The following is a 20,324-nucleotide window of genomic DNA, read 5'->3' as shown; positions in this document are numbered from 1 at the left end:
AATCATGCCTTTAATAGCTTGTAAATATTTTCTTTTTAAATTCCAGGCAACTAAGATGTACATTTTTTGTGTATATCTGACATCTGAAAAAAATAAAATAAACCAAAAAAGTGACTCTACAATCTGTTCAGTTTCATTTCTTTTCTAAAGCGCATAAATTAAAGTATCAGTCACCCGAATATACAACCGCTTTACGAAGGAAAAAGTCTTGTTCTGTTTTTACAGTTCAGTTTCACCTTTTTACCTGAAGCGTTAGCTATAGCTTTAGCTAGGTAACTGCCTCACAACAAACAGGAAAACTCAGAACTTAGGCTGTCAAGAAAAACTCAAGAACTTTCCACTCCCTGCTCTCAAACTCCACTTCCCAATAAAGCATCAGAGTAACATTTTCATTTCCCCCACTAGAATACAAAAGACACCCAAAAAACTGTTCAAACACACCTGGGAAACACTGTTTGGACCGCAGAGCTTATTAAACTTAAAACGTGAGCAGTGCAATGATTTCCCTTCTGAAACCTGCCACGGAACCCGAATTCACACCTGAATGAACAAGGACAGAAAACACCAGCCACGAAGCAGCCTGAGGTGCCTGGGGATGCTAAACCTGATTTAGGTACCCAATAAATGCTCTCAGCTTTGAGAGCACGTGCAGCCCCCGAATGGCTCCAGGGGCCACTTAGGTGGCTCAGGCTGAGGCCATTTATAATCGGGAGCCTTCTTTTCAACACCCAGATGTAAAAATCTTGGCCAAAGCACTCCCAGCACCAGGAAGCACGAAGGACCAGCCCGTGACCCACGGCAGTGCCAGGGCTCAACGCTTGGTGGGGTTCAACCACACAGCTCTGGCCATCACGCACTGAGACTGGGGACAGGCTTCTTGCTGGGTTTAGTAGGAGCAGGAGCATTTTATTAGCAATGCCACACGGGCCCTGACAGAGGGAGGGGCTGCTCTTGCCTTCCTCCCACTGGTGACTACATGGTCCATCAGTCTGGCCATGAACCAGAGGGAAGAGCCTGTGCCCTAGCACCAGGTAGATCATGTGCAGGAAAACAGGAGGCTGGCAGAAACAGCTCAGCTGGCTGATGTCTTCGTCCACTTCCCTAGCGCAGACTGAATAGAAAACCTCTGATCTAGGGTAAAGAAAAACTTAAAGATGAAAGAACACAAAAATGAAGCGAAAATGTGAGCGTTTAATCTCCCGCTGTTTTGACTAAAGAACGGAATCTCTAACTGCAGTTAACTCCAGAGACAAATGTACTCTTTCACAGTCTTGTGTGTGTGCAGCACTAAACCAAAGTCACAACTACAGGTGCAAAGGAAGAGCATTAGTCCTCAGAAGACCTACTTTGTGCACTCACCAACAGCTCAGGTTTGCCGATAAAGTTAAGCAAAATAGGTTCGTCCTCCTTGAGCACAAACAGAGAAATCTGTCAAACCAGCTTCTATTACAAACAAGTTCTAAACTGACATAAATAATTATAGTCTTGATTAAAAATAATATATTATTCTAGGTTTTGTATTTATTTTTTTTTTTAGTTTCCATGTAAAACCCCTATACTCCTGACATCTAGGAACAAAGACAAAATTAAAAAAAAAAAAAACAACACAACAAAAACAGGCACTTGTGCCTTCTCAAGCACTATCGTGGTGTTTAAGGGACACGGAGGAACTTAACAGATGAGATTAATGCCTACAGTGGAAAACGAGTGGAGTTCTTCAAGCTGTTGGCTTTTTCAAGTCTCGGATTTGCTTAATCAGGTAGTTCTTCTCATCAGTGAACTGTTCGTCATCCGTCCTTTCTTTCTGGAAATTGCTCAGAAACTCAATTAGCTTGGGTTGGTTTTTCAACAGGATCTCCACGATGGGCTGTGTTTTGTTTGGACTGGCCACAAAAACCTAACATGCAAACAAAACCAGGCACGGCAGAGAGAGAAAAGAGAAAGAGAGAGAGGAACAATCAGTCACACACAATATTGCCACAAGTTATTCTCTTGTCCCAGTGCACGGGGAGAGGAGTTACAAACATGTTGGTTCAACAGCAACCTGAGCAAAGCCGTGCCTGCGTGTGGCATCGTTTCCCCTTATTTTTGCTTCTTTGTTGATCAAGTATTTGATTGCAAACGCAGCTGTTGAGAGCGGGCTATCAATTCCCAGCCTCTCCCACACGCAGCACTTACTACGCATAAATTAATTATCAGGAGAACGGAAAGGCTTTGTGTCAGGTCTGATATCATTTCCATACTAAACCAGGCCTAAAATTAGACCTGCCAGCTTTGTTTTGGTTTGGGAGACACGTCAGAGGCTTCGCTTCCCCCGGCCTAATCCATCCACAGGAGCGTGGAAATTTACAGCAGCAGGCGCAGCAGCGCCGGGGCGCATCCAGCTCCGGAGCAGGGAGGTGATGTGAGGCTCAGATGCTCACCAGTCCCGTGGGCTTACTGGTCTTGTCACGCAGCGACTTTAAAGGCTAAGCCTAGCTGTGCCTTGGTTTTTCCTCTTGTAAAACCTAAAACCTCCAGCCCCGGCCTTCCAACTGCAAACACAACCCCACATGCTGTTTCTTTAACATTTTCTCTACCTTACGCAGGAAACTCCAAGCCAGCGGTGATGGGCTCTGCCCAGGGAGCTCAGGACACCACAGAGAGTGGGGCTGTGAGGCCACCAGGCAGAGGGAACACATACATTGCACCCCCTGGCCACCACAGGAGGAGTTCCCACATCTGGCTTGGGCCGAGGTTGCCATGGCTGGTCAAACAAAACAGCGCCTGAGCGCTTGTGCAACGACATAAATAACTCGAGTTATTCTCTACCCGACAAGAAGAAATTAAGGATGGACAGGACTGGAAAGCGGCCAGTTTCCCTCCGAGCCTGTTCAAACCAGAGTAAAAACAAACATCTGCTGACAGCGCTGAATGGCATTTTGTCCGGCCGAGCGCTCGGCCCAGCCCCGGGGCTGCTGGCTCCAGACCTGGGGCTCCTCTGCAGGTTTCTCCTCCCTGCGATTTTGGCCACGTGAAAAGCTGGGATACATCATGTAATCACGGTGTTACGTGAGGGGGAACACGCACACACCGTGCTCTGTGTGGCCAGGCCACGGTCCCTGTGGTGGTGGAACATCCCCAGTTATTCACGCCCCCTGCACAGGCCTCTACATCACCTTTCTTTGATTACCTTGAGCTATCATCTTAAATATATATATATTTACATATATATGTGTATTTATGCCTACATGCCACCCTAAAAATTCACAACAGTAGCACCCATAGCCCGAACTCTTCAAGAGTCCCTTCAGAGCAGCCACCCTACGATAACAGCTTTCCTGCACGATGCTCCAAGCCTTCAAAACGTAACACCTTGCCAGGGACACATATTTGCGAGCCCATGGGGTGTCCAATTCCCAGCTCTCATTATGCTTGATGGACTGTCAGTAGCTAATTATTCTATCACTGCCTGCTACATTTGAAAGCAATACCCCTTCCCTTGCAAATAACTTCGATATTCTGCTACCGCTCCATTGTTTCCCCTCAGTCTGAGAAACAAAGGGTTTGGGAATGTAAATCTGAATGTACTTGACAGCTTTCCACTCTGTGCCTTATCTAGGGAATATGGATCTTGAAGTCTCATGGGTATGAGTGCTTGGCTCTGGCTGAGACTGCGGCAGCTCACGCTCTCAGCTCCAGCAGCCCCACGCGCTGACCCACAGGAGGCCATCGTGCTGATCCTTCTAGGGCTTGGGGACGTGGTAAGCCCCAAGTCCTGTGGACCAGCTTCCTTTGAGAAAAGCAGAACATGAGCCTGAAGGCCGGGATGAGGAAAACATCCATTACAAAGCTTTGCTGCAAGGTTTTCATTCCGGAGTTCGGTTCCTCCTCTGTGACCTTTTGGGATGTATTACAGAAGGCCTGATCCTGAAGGGCATCTCCATGAAGGAAGGTGAAGGACATCTTCCTTCAGCAAGCATTAGGCCTCGTTACAAAGATAATGAAAGGCTGACTCTCAAAAATCAACAAATCTGCATAATTCTTCTCGTAAAAACCCATCTGGTCAGCAAACATAACAAAGGTTTTGGCGATAAACCTAGTAAATGCCAGCATTTCGTGCTGGTTCTGCAACTGGTATTACCGTAGTAAATAATTAAAGGATCTAGTTTAATAGAAGACATCACATCCTGTTTATCTTCCGGCTCGATTATTTATAGATTATTATCATCCCCTTGCAAAACTGTCAGACTGAACATCCAAACAAAGATCATCTTGACTGCCAGTCTTGCTCATTGTCAAAAGGGACTCGTAAAGAGAGAACGTTAAAGGCCCAGAAAATTCCTGAAATGTTATTCAATGCTTCAGCTAAGCAAACAAAATAAGTTCTGCAAGTATCAACTGATCAGATCCACAAAAGGCCAGGATTAGGACCACCAGAACATTTTGTGGTTAAAAAAGAGCGCCCCGTATTCACAAGTCTCTTTTGCAGCTCTCTGTAAATAGAAATCATTGCTAATGCTAGCTGGAACATTTTTACTGAAATGAATTTTAACTTCAGCTAAAACACTTCACAGAAAGTCCGTTTCACCCATGGTTTTACTATAAAAGATTGTGTGTCCTAGAGTACACTTAATTCTGATATATGAGAGAGAGAGACCCAAAATAAAGAGAGCACTTGTATTAAAATTCCTACTCTAAAAATAGCCGTTTCAGCACAGTTCCGTTTTGTGAATATTTTTAAAAGGCCTGGAATGAAAATCAACTCAGAAAAAGTTGCCCAAATTTGCCTCTTGCTCTCTTCTGCATTAAAAGTCATACACTGTGTTGTTGTTTTTTTTTTTTTTTCCACCCCAAACAAATACCAAAATCGCTTGATTAGAGAATCTGACCTTGTTTCCTTACAATTAATGACCAGCAACCACCATCTTCTGGGACTCCAGCAGAACAGGGCTTGGATACCCTGAATATTTTAAGACTTCATTTGGGGTCAAGCACAATCTTACCGTGGCAGGAAACTGCAGACAGAAGTGCCTCACGGTTCACGTTGCTTGTACTGTCATGCTTTGCATTTCTTGCCCTACAAACTCTCCAGCTTAATAGGCGGAGAGGACAGACACATCCACACACACTTGGGTTCAGCTTCCTATCAAGAGGAAGCTGTCAGTACGGTCAAATTATCTGAGACCATTTGCAGAGCGAGAGGTTGCTCTGCAATGCGCAGGGAAGAGAACGGAAAAATTAAGCTAAGGTCACAAAACACAGTGTACCCGGTCTATTTTTAGTTTTAAACAGTAAAATATATCTTGCTAAATGTCTGCTTAAGAACAAGAAAGTTACATAATCCTGATTCACCACTCCGGGGTGTTTTCCTCAAAATAAGCTAATTTGTTTACGTGACAGCCAAGAGGGCTCGTTATTAGCTTTTATTTGTAAATGCATTAGGTCAAAGGATGACCTGCTCTGCGTTCATGTAAAGCTGTGCTCTCCCCTTCAGGCAAGCTGACAACAGGCTCCACTAAAAACTGTCACAAATCCACCATGGGAGGATTACATTCCTAACATGTGGTCCTCGAAGTGTGGATGCTCAAGGCTGAGAAATCAGGGCAGAGGAGACTGGTGACTGTCAAAGCCCACAGCTCTGGGTCCCCACTGGAACATCTCTGGGGGAGAAGGGAAGAGGTGGGGTGTGTATTTGCTTTTCCTAATGATTAAATGCTGGCTAATCCTCATGCATACACTGTGTGGGACACCCAGCTTTACAAAGTGCCCTTAGGATGATGCTGCAAGGCAGAAACTCCACCTTGTTCAGGCAAATGGAACAGGAGGAGGAAGCCAGGAGGAAGATCAAGCATCTCCTGGGAGGAAAATGGAAGCAGGTACTACAAGAAGGCACTCTGGTTGGCCTCGATTTCCCATGGAAAGCATTCTGGATGAGCAAATGTTCCCAGAGCTCAAAGGGTGTTGTCAGCCATCAAACACTCCTGCAAAATATTTGTGTGCATGAGGTGCTCATCATTTTAGTCTCTGCCTTACAGTTTTGGATCCTGAATAATAAGAAATTGCCTCCAGACCCGAGAGTTATATGCCTTTCTGGGGGTTGGCTGGGGCATGGGGAAAGTTGAAACCTGAGCGCTTACAAAACAAGCACTTTTTCATTTCAGATGTGTCTAACTGGTGAAACATCTCACTCAGGTAATTTAAACCCCAATCTTTTGGCAGCTGAGACAGAGCAGCGAGTATCTGCTTCTCAGCAGGCCTTTGATTTCAAGTAACTGTGGTTAGTCTGCTGTAATTTCAACCAGGGTTTTTTCAACCAGAGGTGTTTTGCAAGCTCATTTTAAAAATGCAGACACAGTTTAAAATTTATGAGATTAAAAGCTGAGGACCAGATTCTTCTCCCAGTTACATTAGTACAGCATTATTACAGCTGACAAGAGAATTGGGTTCGGGGACAGTAACCCAGAAAGAGCAGGCAGGGACACACTGCAGAGCAGGGCACAAGAAAGGAGAAATGTTTTTCCCTCTTCTCTTGAATATCTAAGGATTTCCTTTATTAATTCTCCAGAAGTTAGAGTAAAAAGTGAAATCAGAGGAAAACACCCTTCTCTGGCCTTCTCTACCAAGCTGGTTCACAACAGGATTTCCTATAATATATCCTATACCTCCCCTGCCCACCTGGGAGAAGCTGAATGCTTCCAGATAACCCATGCCCTCAGTGAGGACCTAGCAGAGGAGCTTTGCTGAGCTTCTAGAGTTGCTCTGGTGTGCTGCTGCTAGGGATAAAGAAGCAATTTCCAGCTGATCAGCTGCTGCTCCAAGCCTGCAGTTCCCACACAACGAAATTTATGGATATGAGCTAGAGTAAGGCACCACTTAAATGCTGCTGATGGGTACTACTGAAAAAAAACATCAACATCCCATGGAGGATAGCATCTGAGGACAGAGTTTGGTGCTTTGAACTGAAGAGACACAGCTTTATCATCACGCACTGTTTATTTTGCCGGGCACCTGAAGGCCTCAGCATTACATCCACGTGGCAGCAGTTGTGGTTGAGCAAGGCTGAGCCTACAAAACCTGCACTCTAACGGGAAATGGGACACGGCCTGGTGGTAAAGGAAAAGAAGGAAGGAATGGGAAGGAGCAACATCAACACAGTTGCACAATGGAATCCTTACAAATTACTCAAAATCCTTTCAAATGCTTCTTACAGTAAGTAAAATCAGCTGTTCCCAAGGCCCAGGCCATGCCTATCATTAGTACAGGACCAGCAATTCATCTGTTTCATACACAGAAAGCTGGCATTTGTTCACAGAGTGGCAAGCAGACCCCAATCCTCTGATCCCTTCCCTCCACAGGCATCTCAAAGGCTGCAAGTGTTCTGAGCCTGACTGCTCTCTTATCTTGGAGCCACAGACCTCCTGATAAGGAGGAAGAGGAGGAGAAGTTGCTCACAGTGGTTCTGCTGATGACGGAGGAAGTGAGCAAGGGAACAGCTTACCAAGCTGCTTATTTCAGAGAGGGATTTTTTTTTTTTTATCTTAATCCTCCTTGAGACTCTTTTTTTTTTTTTTTGGTAAATGAAAAGCATTTTGGAGAAGCTGTACATCCTCTAAACCTCCATGCCAAAGACCTGAAAGCTTCTTGCTAAATGAGAGATGGCAGAACTACAGAACTCAACAAGCCATCCTGAATTTGTGGAGGGTGATCTGTGATCTGGTATCTTCCCTAACCATCTTGGGGAAGACTGTCCTCACACACTCCCCTCTTCTGAAAATTATTAGCAGCTCTATTTGCATAGTTTGAAATGAATACAGTATCTCCAAATTAAAGGTAGCCTTCCACAGTAACAATTCAATTCACCTCTGATTGAGAGCAGAGCTCTTTTTTTTGAGAGGAAAACAGTAAACTATTCACCTGTTAACATTAATCAGTGAAAAAGAGGATGCTAGATGGGTCTTGTAATTGTTTAAGACTGTGCTAATGATCAGTGCAAAAGGAAGGAAGGATTAAACTTATTTCAAGCTCAGATCTATCAAATCTTTTCAATACCTTTAAAAGCAAATTGTGTTCACATTGATGCACAGTGCTAGCACTGCCTACTTTTGGTCTTAATGTAGAGTTGTAAGACACTGTTGTTGTTTTGTGTTTTGTTTTTTTTTTGGTTGGTTGGTTGTTTTTGTTTGTTTGTTTTAATATACTTACCCAGAATCACACAGTAAAATACCTAAGAGCTGAGGAAAGGACCCTAGATAATATCTAGGAACTGTGTATTTTGGTATGTTACCATCCACCTCACCCCTGTGTGAGGGACTACCCTCAGCCCAAACTGAAATGATGCTGCATTAGATCTCACCTGAAAGTGAGACAAAACAGACAGAGGCTGTGTGATAGAGAGGTTTTCAATAAGGATGTTCTCAAACAACTGAGACAACTGTAAACCCTACCCTTTAGCCTTATTTTTGAGGCATTTCTCTTGCCCTCTTTGAAAGATACTTTTCTGAGCAGAAAAGAAAGTCTGCCATCTGCACAGCTCCCGCTAGCTCACCTTGAACACGTGGAATGCTTCAAATTGAATGTTGGGGCTTTTATCTCGCAGCAAGTTCATCATCAGCTTCAGATTCTCTGGTTTGCTGATGTATTTTGTCATGATGGCAAAGTTGTGTCGGTCCAGAATCAGTTCACCCAGAAGCTATAGAGAAAATTACACAAAACAAACAAACAAACAAAAGGTTATCACTTGATTATTGAAGGCAAAGAAAGCAACAGCATATGTTAATGTTTGTCTTAAGAGTTTTTGATGTCAATACATTAAAAAAAAACAAACAAACTAGACTTGTGCTCACGTAGTAAGTTACTTAATGCCCATTTTCCAAACATTACAGAAAAGGTTACCACATACGGACTGAATGTAATAGGAGCTGGTGTGAGCCAGCTGGGACAGAAGCAAATGTAGTGCAACTGTCCCACAAAGACACCTTTAATTTCTCTCAGACTTTATGTTAACACATCTATTTGGTCCCATCTGCATTCCATATCAGACGTGGTGCTGCGGTGGCCAGAAGCAATGAACAAACAGGGGCCATGATGTTACTCTCAAGTCCATTTTAACTTATGTTCTGAATTGAAGTACAAATTTGAGGTCAGAGGAAAAACGATGGTGCTTGTTGCATAGGAACAGTCCAATGCTTCCATAGAGATCCAGGAAATAAAATTCACAGCAAGCTCTTGTGCATTGTATGAAAAGCGTCCCCAGACATTCATTTCTTTTTTGTTAGACATTACATGATTACTTCATTGCCATATATGCATTTAGATATTTTTCATAACACAAATTACAAATTTTGAAGGGAAGTGCTGAAAAGTGTTGCTTTACCTTCAAAGATTGTCTCTTTGTTACGTAATTCTCAGAATTGATGAGTTTTTCATAATCCTCAAAGATCTAGAGTAAAAAGAAAACAAATGCATTCAATTCATGCCCATCCTTCCTTCTTGTCCTTCCACCCCGGAGGAGCAGCAGAGGCAGCAGCAGTGCCACCCTCTCACACCTCACCACAATGGCAGGCCAAGCTCTTGTGGCCTTTTTTCTCTGCTTGCTAGCACGTAGTGAATTAATGCCCAGTAATACTCATCTGCCAAATGCTACACGGAGCGATACCACATATGGACTGGATGTAACAGAAGGTAGCATGAGCCAGCTCGCACAGAAGTCAGCCAGTGCCTGTGCAGCCTTCTTTTACGAGAGAGTAAATCTGCTGCTGGGACGCGTGGCTGTGTTTTACTTTTACTTGCAATTTAATGCAGCAGCCCAAACTGGTGACAGTGCATCCCATACTGGCATGTGCCAAAAGCTCTTTGTGAGCTGCCCCCTGCCTTCAACACCATCACTCATTAAAGTGCTTTGCAGAATGAGGATCACCAGAAGCATGTTGGCTTTTTGCAGGTGGTAAAAGAAATTTGGAGGTCAAGAAGATGTTCATTAACCAAACAAGCAAAATAAACCCACCACTGTCCTAGAATCATCAAAAAAAAAAAAAAATCCTAATGCCCAATATTTATTCTTCAAATTTTAAACCTTCAGTAAGCGTAGAAGGGAGCCTGTTCCACTGTAGTCCTGTAGTACTAACAGAGGAAAGATGAGCAGAAACACTAAATTTGCTCCAGCTAAGCTGCATGTGTGACTCAGCAATAATCAGCCTGATCTTTATTTAACCTTCTTGGTAACTCTAGAATGAAAGAAATAGTCATCGGCCTTTTTACTTTGGCAATTAAATAAAGAATACCTGAGGTAACACAAGAACATAACCTCTAGCCTCGTTCCATTATCCGTATCAGACCAATTTCAGTTGATTCCAGTGGAATTTTTTTGACTGATATTTGATTCAAAATGGAGTCAAAAAGTCAAAGTGAAAAATGGCAACAAACCAAGGGACTAATTGATTTAGGATGGTAAGGAGAATAGTGGCATCTCTGTCTCCCACTTAGGTGCATGTAATTTTCAGCAACACTAAAACTTCTCCTCTGTCCCAGAGTATTGCAAGTTGCACTGCTATGGCCCTACCAATGCTGGAATACCACAAAACTGTTTAGAAATGTAAACACTTTTCCCCATGGTCTACCTAAATACTGTTTGTGGCTCCATTCACCTATGAGGAGATACAGTATGGATATGAATAAAACTTGTTTTTAAACTTTGAGTTCTCCTGAAAACTTGGCACCTGTCCCCTGTGGATGTGAGCTGTGCGGATACCTGTATTTCAAACACCACATTTAGTAAAAGCAATGCTTAGTTTTGCAATCCTGTGTGACTGTTTTATGTGGAGCATGAAATCCTCCACTACTGAAAGCACGCTTCTTCTAGCTAAGCATGACGAGATTTTATAGAGTTCTTCTGTCATTTGTACTTACTGTATCGTAGTTTTGTTCCAGAAATTCTGCTACCAGCAACTTGTGTCTTGTTAACAGGTCCTGGAAAAGAGCAGAGAAAGGTTCCCTTAGAGAGTTTGCCCATTCAATTGTCCCTTTATTCTCTAATATGTTTTAGTATTTTTTTTTAGCACTTCATCTTTCAGGACATATTTCCAACATGATTTCCATAAACAAAAAGCATTTAAAAATTATGCTGCATGGAATTCAGCTGTGTGTTTATTAGCATTTTATGGAGAATTCATTCGGTGTGAACAGAATCAACACAAAGCCATTCCAAAGCTCTTTATATTCCTTCTTCCTCCCACCCTTTACCCTTATGTTTTATGGTCATTGTGCACAGTACTTACAATAAACTGGGGTGAGGGAAAGGAGGAAAGTAAAACAACCCTTTATGAAGGGATCAGCTTAGATCCCACAACCAAAAAGGATCTCCATTCTGACCCATAACTGGAAAATTATGAAGTTTTACCGATTGTTATTGCTCATCTCCACTGAATGTAAAAAGGCAATCTCAAATTCAGCTTCTCAAATCTCAAATTCAACTCCAGGTTCCCTCCACGTCCATTCCATCCCCAAAATGGGAGGCCTCAGGTAGACGGGACGCATTCCTGCTGTTTTTCTGCCTAAGGTGGGCTTCCCAACACAAGCAGCAGCGGAGACCTTTTAGACAGCCGAAGCTGCACAGCAGGCATCCCGTCCCAAAAGGTGGCTAACCAATTCAAATGGGAGCACCCTCTCTCTCAGAATGGGAATGCTGCTGGTGCTCAGCAGCAGAGATGCAAATGTTCGGCTCCAGATGAAATCAAGTCTCTTTACTGCATGAATAGCTGTAACTGAAGTGGCCAGTTTGAGGCATTTAAGTTTAATTTGTATCTTTTTTTCCTCTTTTAAAACATAACGCTGATGACAATAAATGCCTGATGAGGTCCATTCAAGTTGCTATTTTTTCAGTGAATCACTTTCTGGTATCTTTTTCATCATCTTTTCCTTGGTTTCGTTAACCACCGTCAGAAACCTAAACAGCCTTGTGTAGTGGGTTTACGTTGCAAGGTTTTGGTAGCAGGGAGCCATAGGGGTGGTTTCTGTGAGAAAAATCTAGAAGCTGTCCCATGTTTGGGAAGGGCCCCATTGTTTTCCAGATCCGAGCCAATAAGCGATGTTGTTTTGCGCCTCTGTGAGAGCATATTTAAGACAGGGAAAAAACGCTGCGCCACACAGCAGCCGGGAGAGTCAAGGGAGTGAGGAACAGCCTTTCAGGTGCCAAGGTCAGTGTAGAAGGAGGGGGAGAGGTGCTCCAGGCGCCGGAGCAGAAGTCCCCTGCGGCCTGTAGTGAGGACCATGGTGAAGCAGGATGTCCCCCTGCAGCCCATGGAGTACCACGGTGGAGCAGGGTTCCACGCTGCAGCCCGTGGAGGAGACCACGGTGGAGCAGGTGGCCCTGCACCGACGGAGGCTGCCGCCTGTGGAAGACCCCTGCCGGAGCAGATTCCGGGCCGGACCTGTAGCCCGTGGAGAGGAGCCCACGCAGGAGCAGGTGACCTGGCAGGAGCTGCTGCCCGTAGGGGAGCCAGGTTGGAGCAGTTTTCTCCTGAGGGATGGACCCCGTGGTACGGACCCATATCTGGAGCAGTTCTGGAAGAGCTGCTACCTGTGGGAAGCCCACGCTGGGTCAGTTCATCAAGGACTGCATCCCGTGGGTGGGACCCCACAGCACAGGGGACGAGAGTGACCGAGAAGGAGCGGCAGAGAAGAAGTGCTGTAGACTGACCGTAACCCTCATTCCCCCGTTCCCCTGCGCCGCTCGGGGGGAGGAGATGGAAGAGGGTGGATGGGGGGAAGGTGCTTTTGTTTTTTTTTCCCTTTGTTTTCTCACTTCTCTCGCTTGTTAGTTGTAGGCAATAAATCTTACTATCTCCTTATGCCGAGTCTGTTTTGCCCGTTACAATAATTATTGCGTGATTTTCTCGTCCTTATCTCAATCCTTGAGCCCTTTTCACATATTTTCTCCCCATTCCTCTTTGAGGAGGGGGAGTGAGAGAGCGGCTGTGGTGGAGCTCGGCTGCCCACTCGAGCGGAACCACGACACCTTGTTGAAGTAGATGCACCGCCACATCCTCTACAGCATCACAAATAAAATGAATTCTTTACATACTAATCCTTTAATTTATTTTTACCATCAATTATAAGAGGAAAGCAGGGTACATTATGCTTTAATACATCCCTTTATTTAGCAGGATTGCAATGATACCGGTTTGAAAGGCTGAGCACAACAAATGTGGCTCACAAGCTTTGATGCAGGGCACTTAGGAGGCAAGTACAACATTTTTCAATAGGGGGCACAAACGGAATGTAATCCAAAGTGAGTTTTTCATAGAAAATCACAAGACAGTGTGGAGCAGCAGTATTCAATCAGCACTCTTTCCACCCTCTCCTGGTACCCTCTGCAGCTGACTCTCTAAATACAAGCTGTTTTCCTCTGCATTTTTAGCAGCTCTGTTTCCCCTCTGCTGCGCACCTGGCTGAATTTAATTAAGAAGCACATCTCAAGTTCATCAAAAATTCCAATACTTTCCTACTATAAATATCCTCAGACTTTAATGCACATTTAATTAAACCCTCCTCTGGTGCGTAGACTATCCAAGGCTTCCAGCTCTCAACAAGACACCCTGGTGGCAACACTGCAAACCCAAAACAGGGGAAGCAGAACTGAAAACACTGAGTTCAGTAATCCAGCCAGTAAGCAATCATAGACAGCACTTATTTATATGGCATTAGAAATGAGTTAGCTCCACATTTCATGATTCAATTGCTTCCATATCACTTCTTGCTGTTCCAGGTATTTTAGAGTAATAGTCAGAGGATGAGATGAACAGCTGGTTTATTTCCAGAACTGGCCATGTCTCAGGTGCTAAAAGGTAATTTTAGAAAAATGCAGTTTTATAGATTGCTCCAAGCACTTTATGAGGTGATTTCTCACCTGTGAACTGCCCTCTCACTCCTCTCTTTCCAAAGCACGTGAGGATGTAGAATCCTATTTTTAAATCCTGCTAAAAATACGCTTGGCTCACAGGGGGGCAGAAATAAGCTCCACAGCTGTAGATCCATGAAGGTCAATCAATCCCTCTTGCCTTGGGAGGGTCACAGCAGTCTGTAGCCCCTATTGCAGCTGAAGTGACCCATGTCCACATCCTGCCTCCTGGTTGGGGTAAAAACCATCCCCAACACTCAACCACATGTTCTGCTGTCATGCTCAGAGCAGCACCTGGGCAAATGATGCAAATCTCTCCTGTCAGGCTGGGAACAGAGTCCAAGAACACTTTTCCTGACCAGAGACAAAAACTCCTCCAAAGATAGGGTAAAACTCCAGAGATGGAGGATTTAAATAGTGCAGATGTGGCTCAGCATTTTACTACAGTCCTATACACATACTTTTATTTGTCTCGATTTCTGTGCTACTTCCACTTTCATAACATTTACCAAATGAACACAAAGGCAGCACAACTTAAAACAACTGAAAGATACTGCTATCAATTAGTGGGTGGTTTGAATTTTGAATCCTGCTCCATTCATTACTTGAGAATGCAACACTTTCCATCCTGCAAGTCTCTACCCCACTCAATAGGTAAGTGAAAACTGAGGCCGGGTCTCAGCATGTGTTAACCTGCTGAGCTAAGATTTCTTACAGTTGTTCCCAAGATCTATCTAATCATATTTCTAATTAGCTCTGAGAATGAAGAATGAACAAAATGAACTACTCGTTTCTATGACAGCAAAGAACCCAATAATAAAGGGGGAAAAACAAACAAACAAACAAACAAAAAGAGTTTTATCTATATTTAGATGATTCTTTACCTGAAAATAATTTTCTCATTTAATTATTTTTCAGAAATTAACCAGTTTTCCCTGTATATTTTGGCTCAACAAGTATATTAGCATGTTCCACAAAAGATGATAGTCACATACAAATTCAAAGAAATTTGGCAAGCTTCACCCAACTTCATTTTTAGTACAAAACACAGACTCTGTGAAGAGCGTAGGCCACCTGGATCCCAGCACTCAATCCTGCAGCAACAGGCAAATCCCACCTACTGCTTTTGGACCATTTCTGCTGCACTGAAGGGACCAACAGAGCATCACCGACAGCCACAGACTTACCAGGAGGCCAAAGCAGGAAATGGCAGCTGGCTCCTTTTAGCCTTCCCTCATGTTCTCCATAACAAACTTATTTGTCACTTGCAAGTAGGAAGGTGGTAAAGATTTAATTGTGACTAGAAGTGTTTCATGACTTTTTTCCTTTATCTTACCTTTCAAATCGTTCAATGTTACCAGTCTCAAATCAAAAGACAGAAGTCCCTGTACCACCACACAAAACTAGGGCCACTGTAGTGTCAAGGCCTTCTTCAAACACGCACCTTTGCAGTGCTTGTACCTAAGACCTCTTAGCACAATGGTCCTTACACTGAACCATGGGCCACAAGTGTAAGCACACAGACGTGTAAAAATAACCAAGGGCACAGCATTAGTCTAAAGAAACTGCCAGACTCAGAAGGCTCAGCAAAAATTACAGGATTTCAAAAGTGAACTAAATGATTCCTTCTATTCACTGCTTGTGGTTGTGATGGGTAGTGGTTTTACTCAAGGGGAAGGTTAGAAAGAGATGAAAGGTTATGTGGTCTACGATAACTGTACATAATGCATGATTAATTTGAGCTTTAAATGGTTGTATTAAAGGCCTCAGGGTATCAAGATGAAGAACATCAGTGAAATGTAAATCTGTATTGAACTAAAGTCTTTGCAGACTCAATCGCTGCTGTGACTCCTTTTACAAACTGACCAAGGACTAATTATATCTTTTACTGAACAATAAGAAAGCCAGTTTAAAGGCAATATAATATTCAATGATCACTACTGATGCAATGCCATTTTTGACTCAACACCAATGTGCAGGTATCAAATAACTTACCTTGAATGTAGCAAAGGCATCAGAAGCTATATCAAACGTTGACATTTCCACATATTTGAAGAAGTCTCTGAATTGTTCCGAAAAAAGTATGATTTTGGCTAACGGTTCATGCCGGATACACTCTCTCAGCATAATTCCACAGCGTAAGGCAATGTTTGGGGATTCGTATCTGGAGAATGGAAGGAAACAAAAAAGATCAAACCATAGAAGACCAAAAACAAGCAGGCGATTTTATAGCAATAGGGAAATTTGTAGCACAGGAAATATGTGCCAGAGAGGGTCCAGCACAGGCACAGTGTGTCCCTGAACCAGAGCAACTTCAGGACTGCAGCTCATAATGCCAGAGCTGCCAGCATTTCCCACTCCTCACCTCTGTCTTTACAAGCCAATGCACATTTCAGTGTAAATGTGCATTACACCTCCTCTCTGTGAAGACTGTGGGGAGTGCCTAAGGTTTCAACAGAACTCCTTCACCCTTCTTTCATTTATGAGAAAGCAAAGCCCATAAAATACAATAATCTCCCTTTTCAGATGTAATTCTGAGCTGCTTGGTTTATCCAAGAAAAATACAGCACCTCATGGCCACCCAGCAACTCCCACTCTTCTAGAGAATGTCACTCTCAAATATTAATGCCTAATGAGGAAGGTAAGAAGAGTTTAATCTTTCCTGCAGTTTGGGAGGAATTTTGCTCAATCCCCCCTCTGCAGAGGCAAAGGGTTTGCTCAGGAGTTGAATATTTGTTCCTCAAGTTACAATCCCATTACGGCACATGCATAGTCACAGAGAGGAGCCAGCACACCTCGCAGTCTTGGGAAGGGAGGCAGAGGGGAGGGAATTCAGATCATCTTCTATTTCTATAAAGTCTTGATGTCTTTAAAGTTGGAGTTAATCCAAAACAAAGCTGTTAGAAACACAATTTGGAGAAAAAAAGAAAAAAGAAAAAAAAAAAAAAAAGCAATCTAACAGTCAGGAAGGAATTGAAGTGAACCTCTTCCAACAATATTTAGTCATGTGAAAGTGATGAAATCCAAGGGGACAGAAAGCACACACTGTTTCAATAAGCTGGTTATACTATATCAGAACTGTGTATTATCACCCAGAGCTTATCAGCATCATTTTTCCTTTTCACAATTAATTCCCAGCACTAGGCCAAAAAAAAAAAAAGAAAAGAAAAGAAAAAAGAAAAGAAAAGAAAAGAAAAGACAAAATGCCATCTGTGCTGTGAGTGAGTGGGCCCTCAAATTTACCACCAGCATGCAATTTAAAAGAATTGTAGTGTTTTGAGAGCATACCAGAGCTGCATACTTCAACCTGATGTCAACAATAGTTGGCTTAATGAAAAATGAACCACTATGCCAAAAAGGCAAATGAAACTTCCCACCCTCACAAGTAAATGCACGTGGTCAAGCCCCTGTTTGTTTCCTTCTGGGGAGCATTTGCAACCATGAACTTGAAAGCCTTTAGACAACAGGCGTACCACTTTCAGTTAAGGCACACCTCTCCTCTACTCCATTAACAAGAACACTAATTTTCAAGCAGAAAGAGGCGGAGCTGCTCCTACGAGAGCAGCCAGGAAAGTATTTAACACTTGGCTAAGGAATATTTTGTTTGGAATAAAAGCAAATTACATTGTTTCCAGCACAATAACTTCTTAAAACACCAGCATCAACAGAATCATTCTTAGTCAAATGCTCCATTATCTGGAGCTGGGTCATGGACCTTTGACTGTTCACATAAGCGAGGGAAGTTGGGTTTGGCTCCTGGAGTATGCCTGGAAGAAGCTTATAGGCTGCCCAGTCATAACCAACACGTTATCTGCACCCACATTTACATGCAAGCCATCAGGCAGAAATGATGGAGATGTATTTCAAAAAAAAAAAATAGAGTTCTGCTATGATTAGCTTACAACCTAAAGAAACGCCCACATACTGACCACTGGGGACAATCAGAAAGGGAAATCATAGACTTGAGATATTTCAAAACACTTATTGTGGAGGCTAAAAGAGGCATGACTGAGAGCAGAGATGCACTGTGGAGCAAAGAGAATTCTTCTTCTGTGGCTAGTGCAGAAGATGGTACAAGATATGGATGCATGGGAAGGAGATTACGAGGACATCAAGCCTGGAAGACAAAAGGTCTTGACAGCCAGATACACTCTGATCTTCTTTTACACTAACTTCTGTAGCTTGAGTTTATCTTAACTCAAGGAACTGTGCAACTTTAGACAACAAACTATTAAAGCTTTACCTGCACTATCATATGAAGGGATCAACACAGATCTGGGCAGTGACTGAGCACTATTGCATGCATCGTGATATGTATATTCACAAAAGGTCCTATAAATGTGTAACTTATGAGAAACGATGAAAACAGTGCCACAAACATAAAGTCTGCTATCATCACTGTACTAGAAAGGAGAAATATTTAAAATTATAAAGGACCAAAGGAAAAATATTTTAAATTATAAAGGAACAAAGGAAAAATATTTTAAATTATAAAGGACCAAAGGACTCTATATACCAAACATTGTATTCATCTAAAATCCTATTCATACACAGAGCCTGCTCATAGAGAAGATACCATAAAGGCAAGTATTCATGCAGAAGCAAAGTCAATTCACTTACAAAAACAAAAACAAAAAACAGTAGTAAGTAGTGAATTATGTGCTACATGTTTTTTCTGAAACCGAGAATCCAGGAGGGAGTAGCCAACAAGTAAAATGAAGCCTAAAAGGTAGGAACAATTATCTCAAACTGGCAGTGCCACTGGAGTATTAGGCAGGAAATACTGGGAGGGAGCCCTGATTCAGGATCCTTCCCACTCAACAGAGCTCACATTATGCAATGAAAAAGCAACCTTTTGTTGATACTGTTGGGAACTGACTGTCAGGGGGCAGAGGAAATTTTGCATCCAATACAAGTAAAACAATGACAAGCCTTCACAATAGTCCCGGGCTGTTTCTTTTACGGTCATGGTTGGAATATTTTTTTTCTCTCTGAGTAATGTCATATAACAAACACTAAAAGGCACAAGCGTGCCAAATCCACTTTCCTTTAAGCAGATTTCAGTTTCATATATATTCACCTAGTATTAAATAAATATGAAAACATGTCCTCAAGTCACATTTTCAAGTGGGGGTGTTTACCACTAAGTACTCACAATTCACTGGGCACAAGCACCACGCACTGCCTGCACCCAGCAAGCTGCTTGTAAGGAAACCTACCCTTACTTTAGGTATGTATTTGAAGTACTGTTTTTCTAGGCAGCCCTGGCAGTGGACCTGTGTGGGTTAGGTAAGGCAGAAGGGTATCAGACATTATTACACAGCAACTTCTCAGATACCATTAGTGCTCAGTGACCGTCTTCTGGAGTACTGCTGAAGAATTTGATAGCACTTTCATAGGAAAAACTTGTAAAATGGCAATTCTTTTACAGTGCAGTGCTGTAGGGAGATGGCCAAGACATTAAGAAGGAGCCAGAGACACAAACTAACACGGACACACTGCTGCACCCACCTCAGAAAAGGACGTCACTGATGCCACTTAAATACATCCACTGGCTCAGGTCACCCTCAGTGACATGTCCATCAGCAGCACATATGCATAACGTGAAATTTTTACTATCATTTTAATATTCCTGGTTGCTACAGATGCCAAGGAATATCTGGGACGTGGTCCAAAAATATTTTCTAACTTTAAATAAAGCCGAGACATATGGCAGAGATGCACACGCAATGTGCAAAAACAAAATGAGCGAAAAGGAGAGAAGGAAATCTGAAAGTCAGGAAAGGGAAGAAACTGATTGCATCTATGTATGAAATTGAAAACAGTTGTACAACTTAACAATGACTGAGAGAATTATCAACACTGTTTTGAAATAAATAGTTTGAGGTTTATATAAATGTTGAATTTTAATGAACAAATGAAAACAAAATCCATTTAACTAGCTTACTGGCTTCCTTTCCAAAGATGCTGGTGCTTAGTAACACAAAACAAGCCAGAGTTTCAAAATTAAAGCAAAACCACAATGAATCACAATACTTGTAAGAGAAAGACTTAGGTCAGAAGAGCGACCTGCCCTGGTTCCCCACCACCCTGCTGGTGGGAAGAGCAGTGGATCCAGACCAGGACCTCGTGTTATCAGAGCAAACAAGAGTTTTGACACCACATTCAATGACAGGCTCCGACTCCTTTAAATCCCTGGTAGAAATTAGTTCACTCGATTACTTGTCTTTTCCTGCTCAGCTGCACTGGAACGTCGCCAGTTTTGAGGCAAATAGCTGGTTTAGAGGAATCAGGCTCCAGACGTGCCTATTTCCCCCGACTCCAAGGGAGGCCGGGATCACTCACTCAGGTCTGTCCTTGGCAGAGGGGAAGGCTGGCTGGAAGGGATTTTACCCCTGGGGCTGCATTCCTGTTATGCACAAATCTTAGATAGGGCTTAAGTATTTTC

The 20,324-nt window shown here is 43.0% G+C and overlaps 1 protein-coding gene across 4 annotated transcripts in view; it reads right to left on the bottom strand.

The window, feature by feature from the left end:
* Positions 1-20,324, bottom strand: part of CAB39L (calcium binding protein 39 like) — a 46,952-nt gene continuing 26,628 nt past the window's right edge. For all 4 annotated transcript variants that reach the window (XM_082775606.1, XM_082775605.1, XM_082775608.1 and 1 more), the window contains 5 exons: positions 15,872-16,040; positions 10,888-10,947; positions 9,356-9,421; positions 8,528-8,671; positions 1-1,897 (listed from right to left, as the gene is read on the bottom strand). In XM_082775606.1, coding sequence (XP_082631732.1) covers positions 1,718-1,897; positions 8,528-8,671; positions 9,356-9,421; positions 10,888-10,947; positions 15,872-16,040 — 619 coding nt within the window. In that variant the 3' untranslated portion in view covers positions 1-1,717. The remainder of the gene's footprint in view (positions 1,898-8,527; positions 8,672-9,355; positions 9,422-10,887; positions 10,948-15,871; positions 16,041-20,324) is intronic.

Source organism: Aythya marila (assembly GCF_965140915.1).
Source record: "Aythya marila genome assembly, chromosome: 1".
Lineage (NCBI taxonomy): Eukaryota > Metazoa > Chordata > Aves > Anseriformes > Anatidae > Aythya > Aythya marila.
This window is presented reverse-complemented; position numbering and strand designations above follow the sequence as displayed.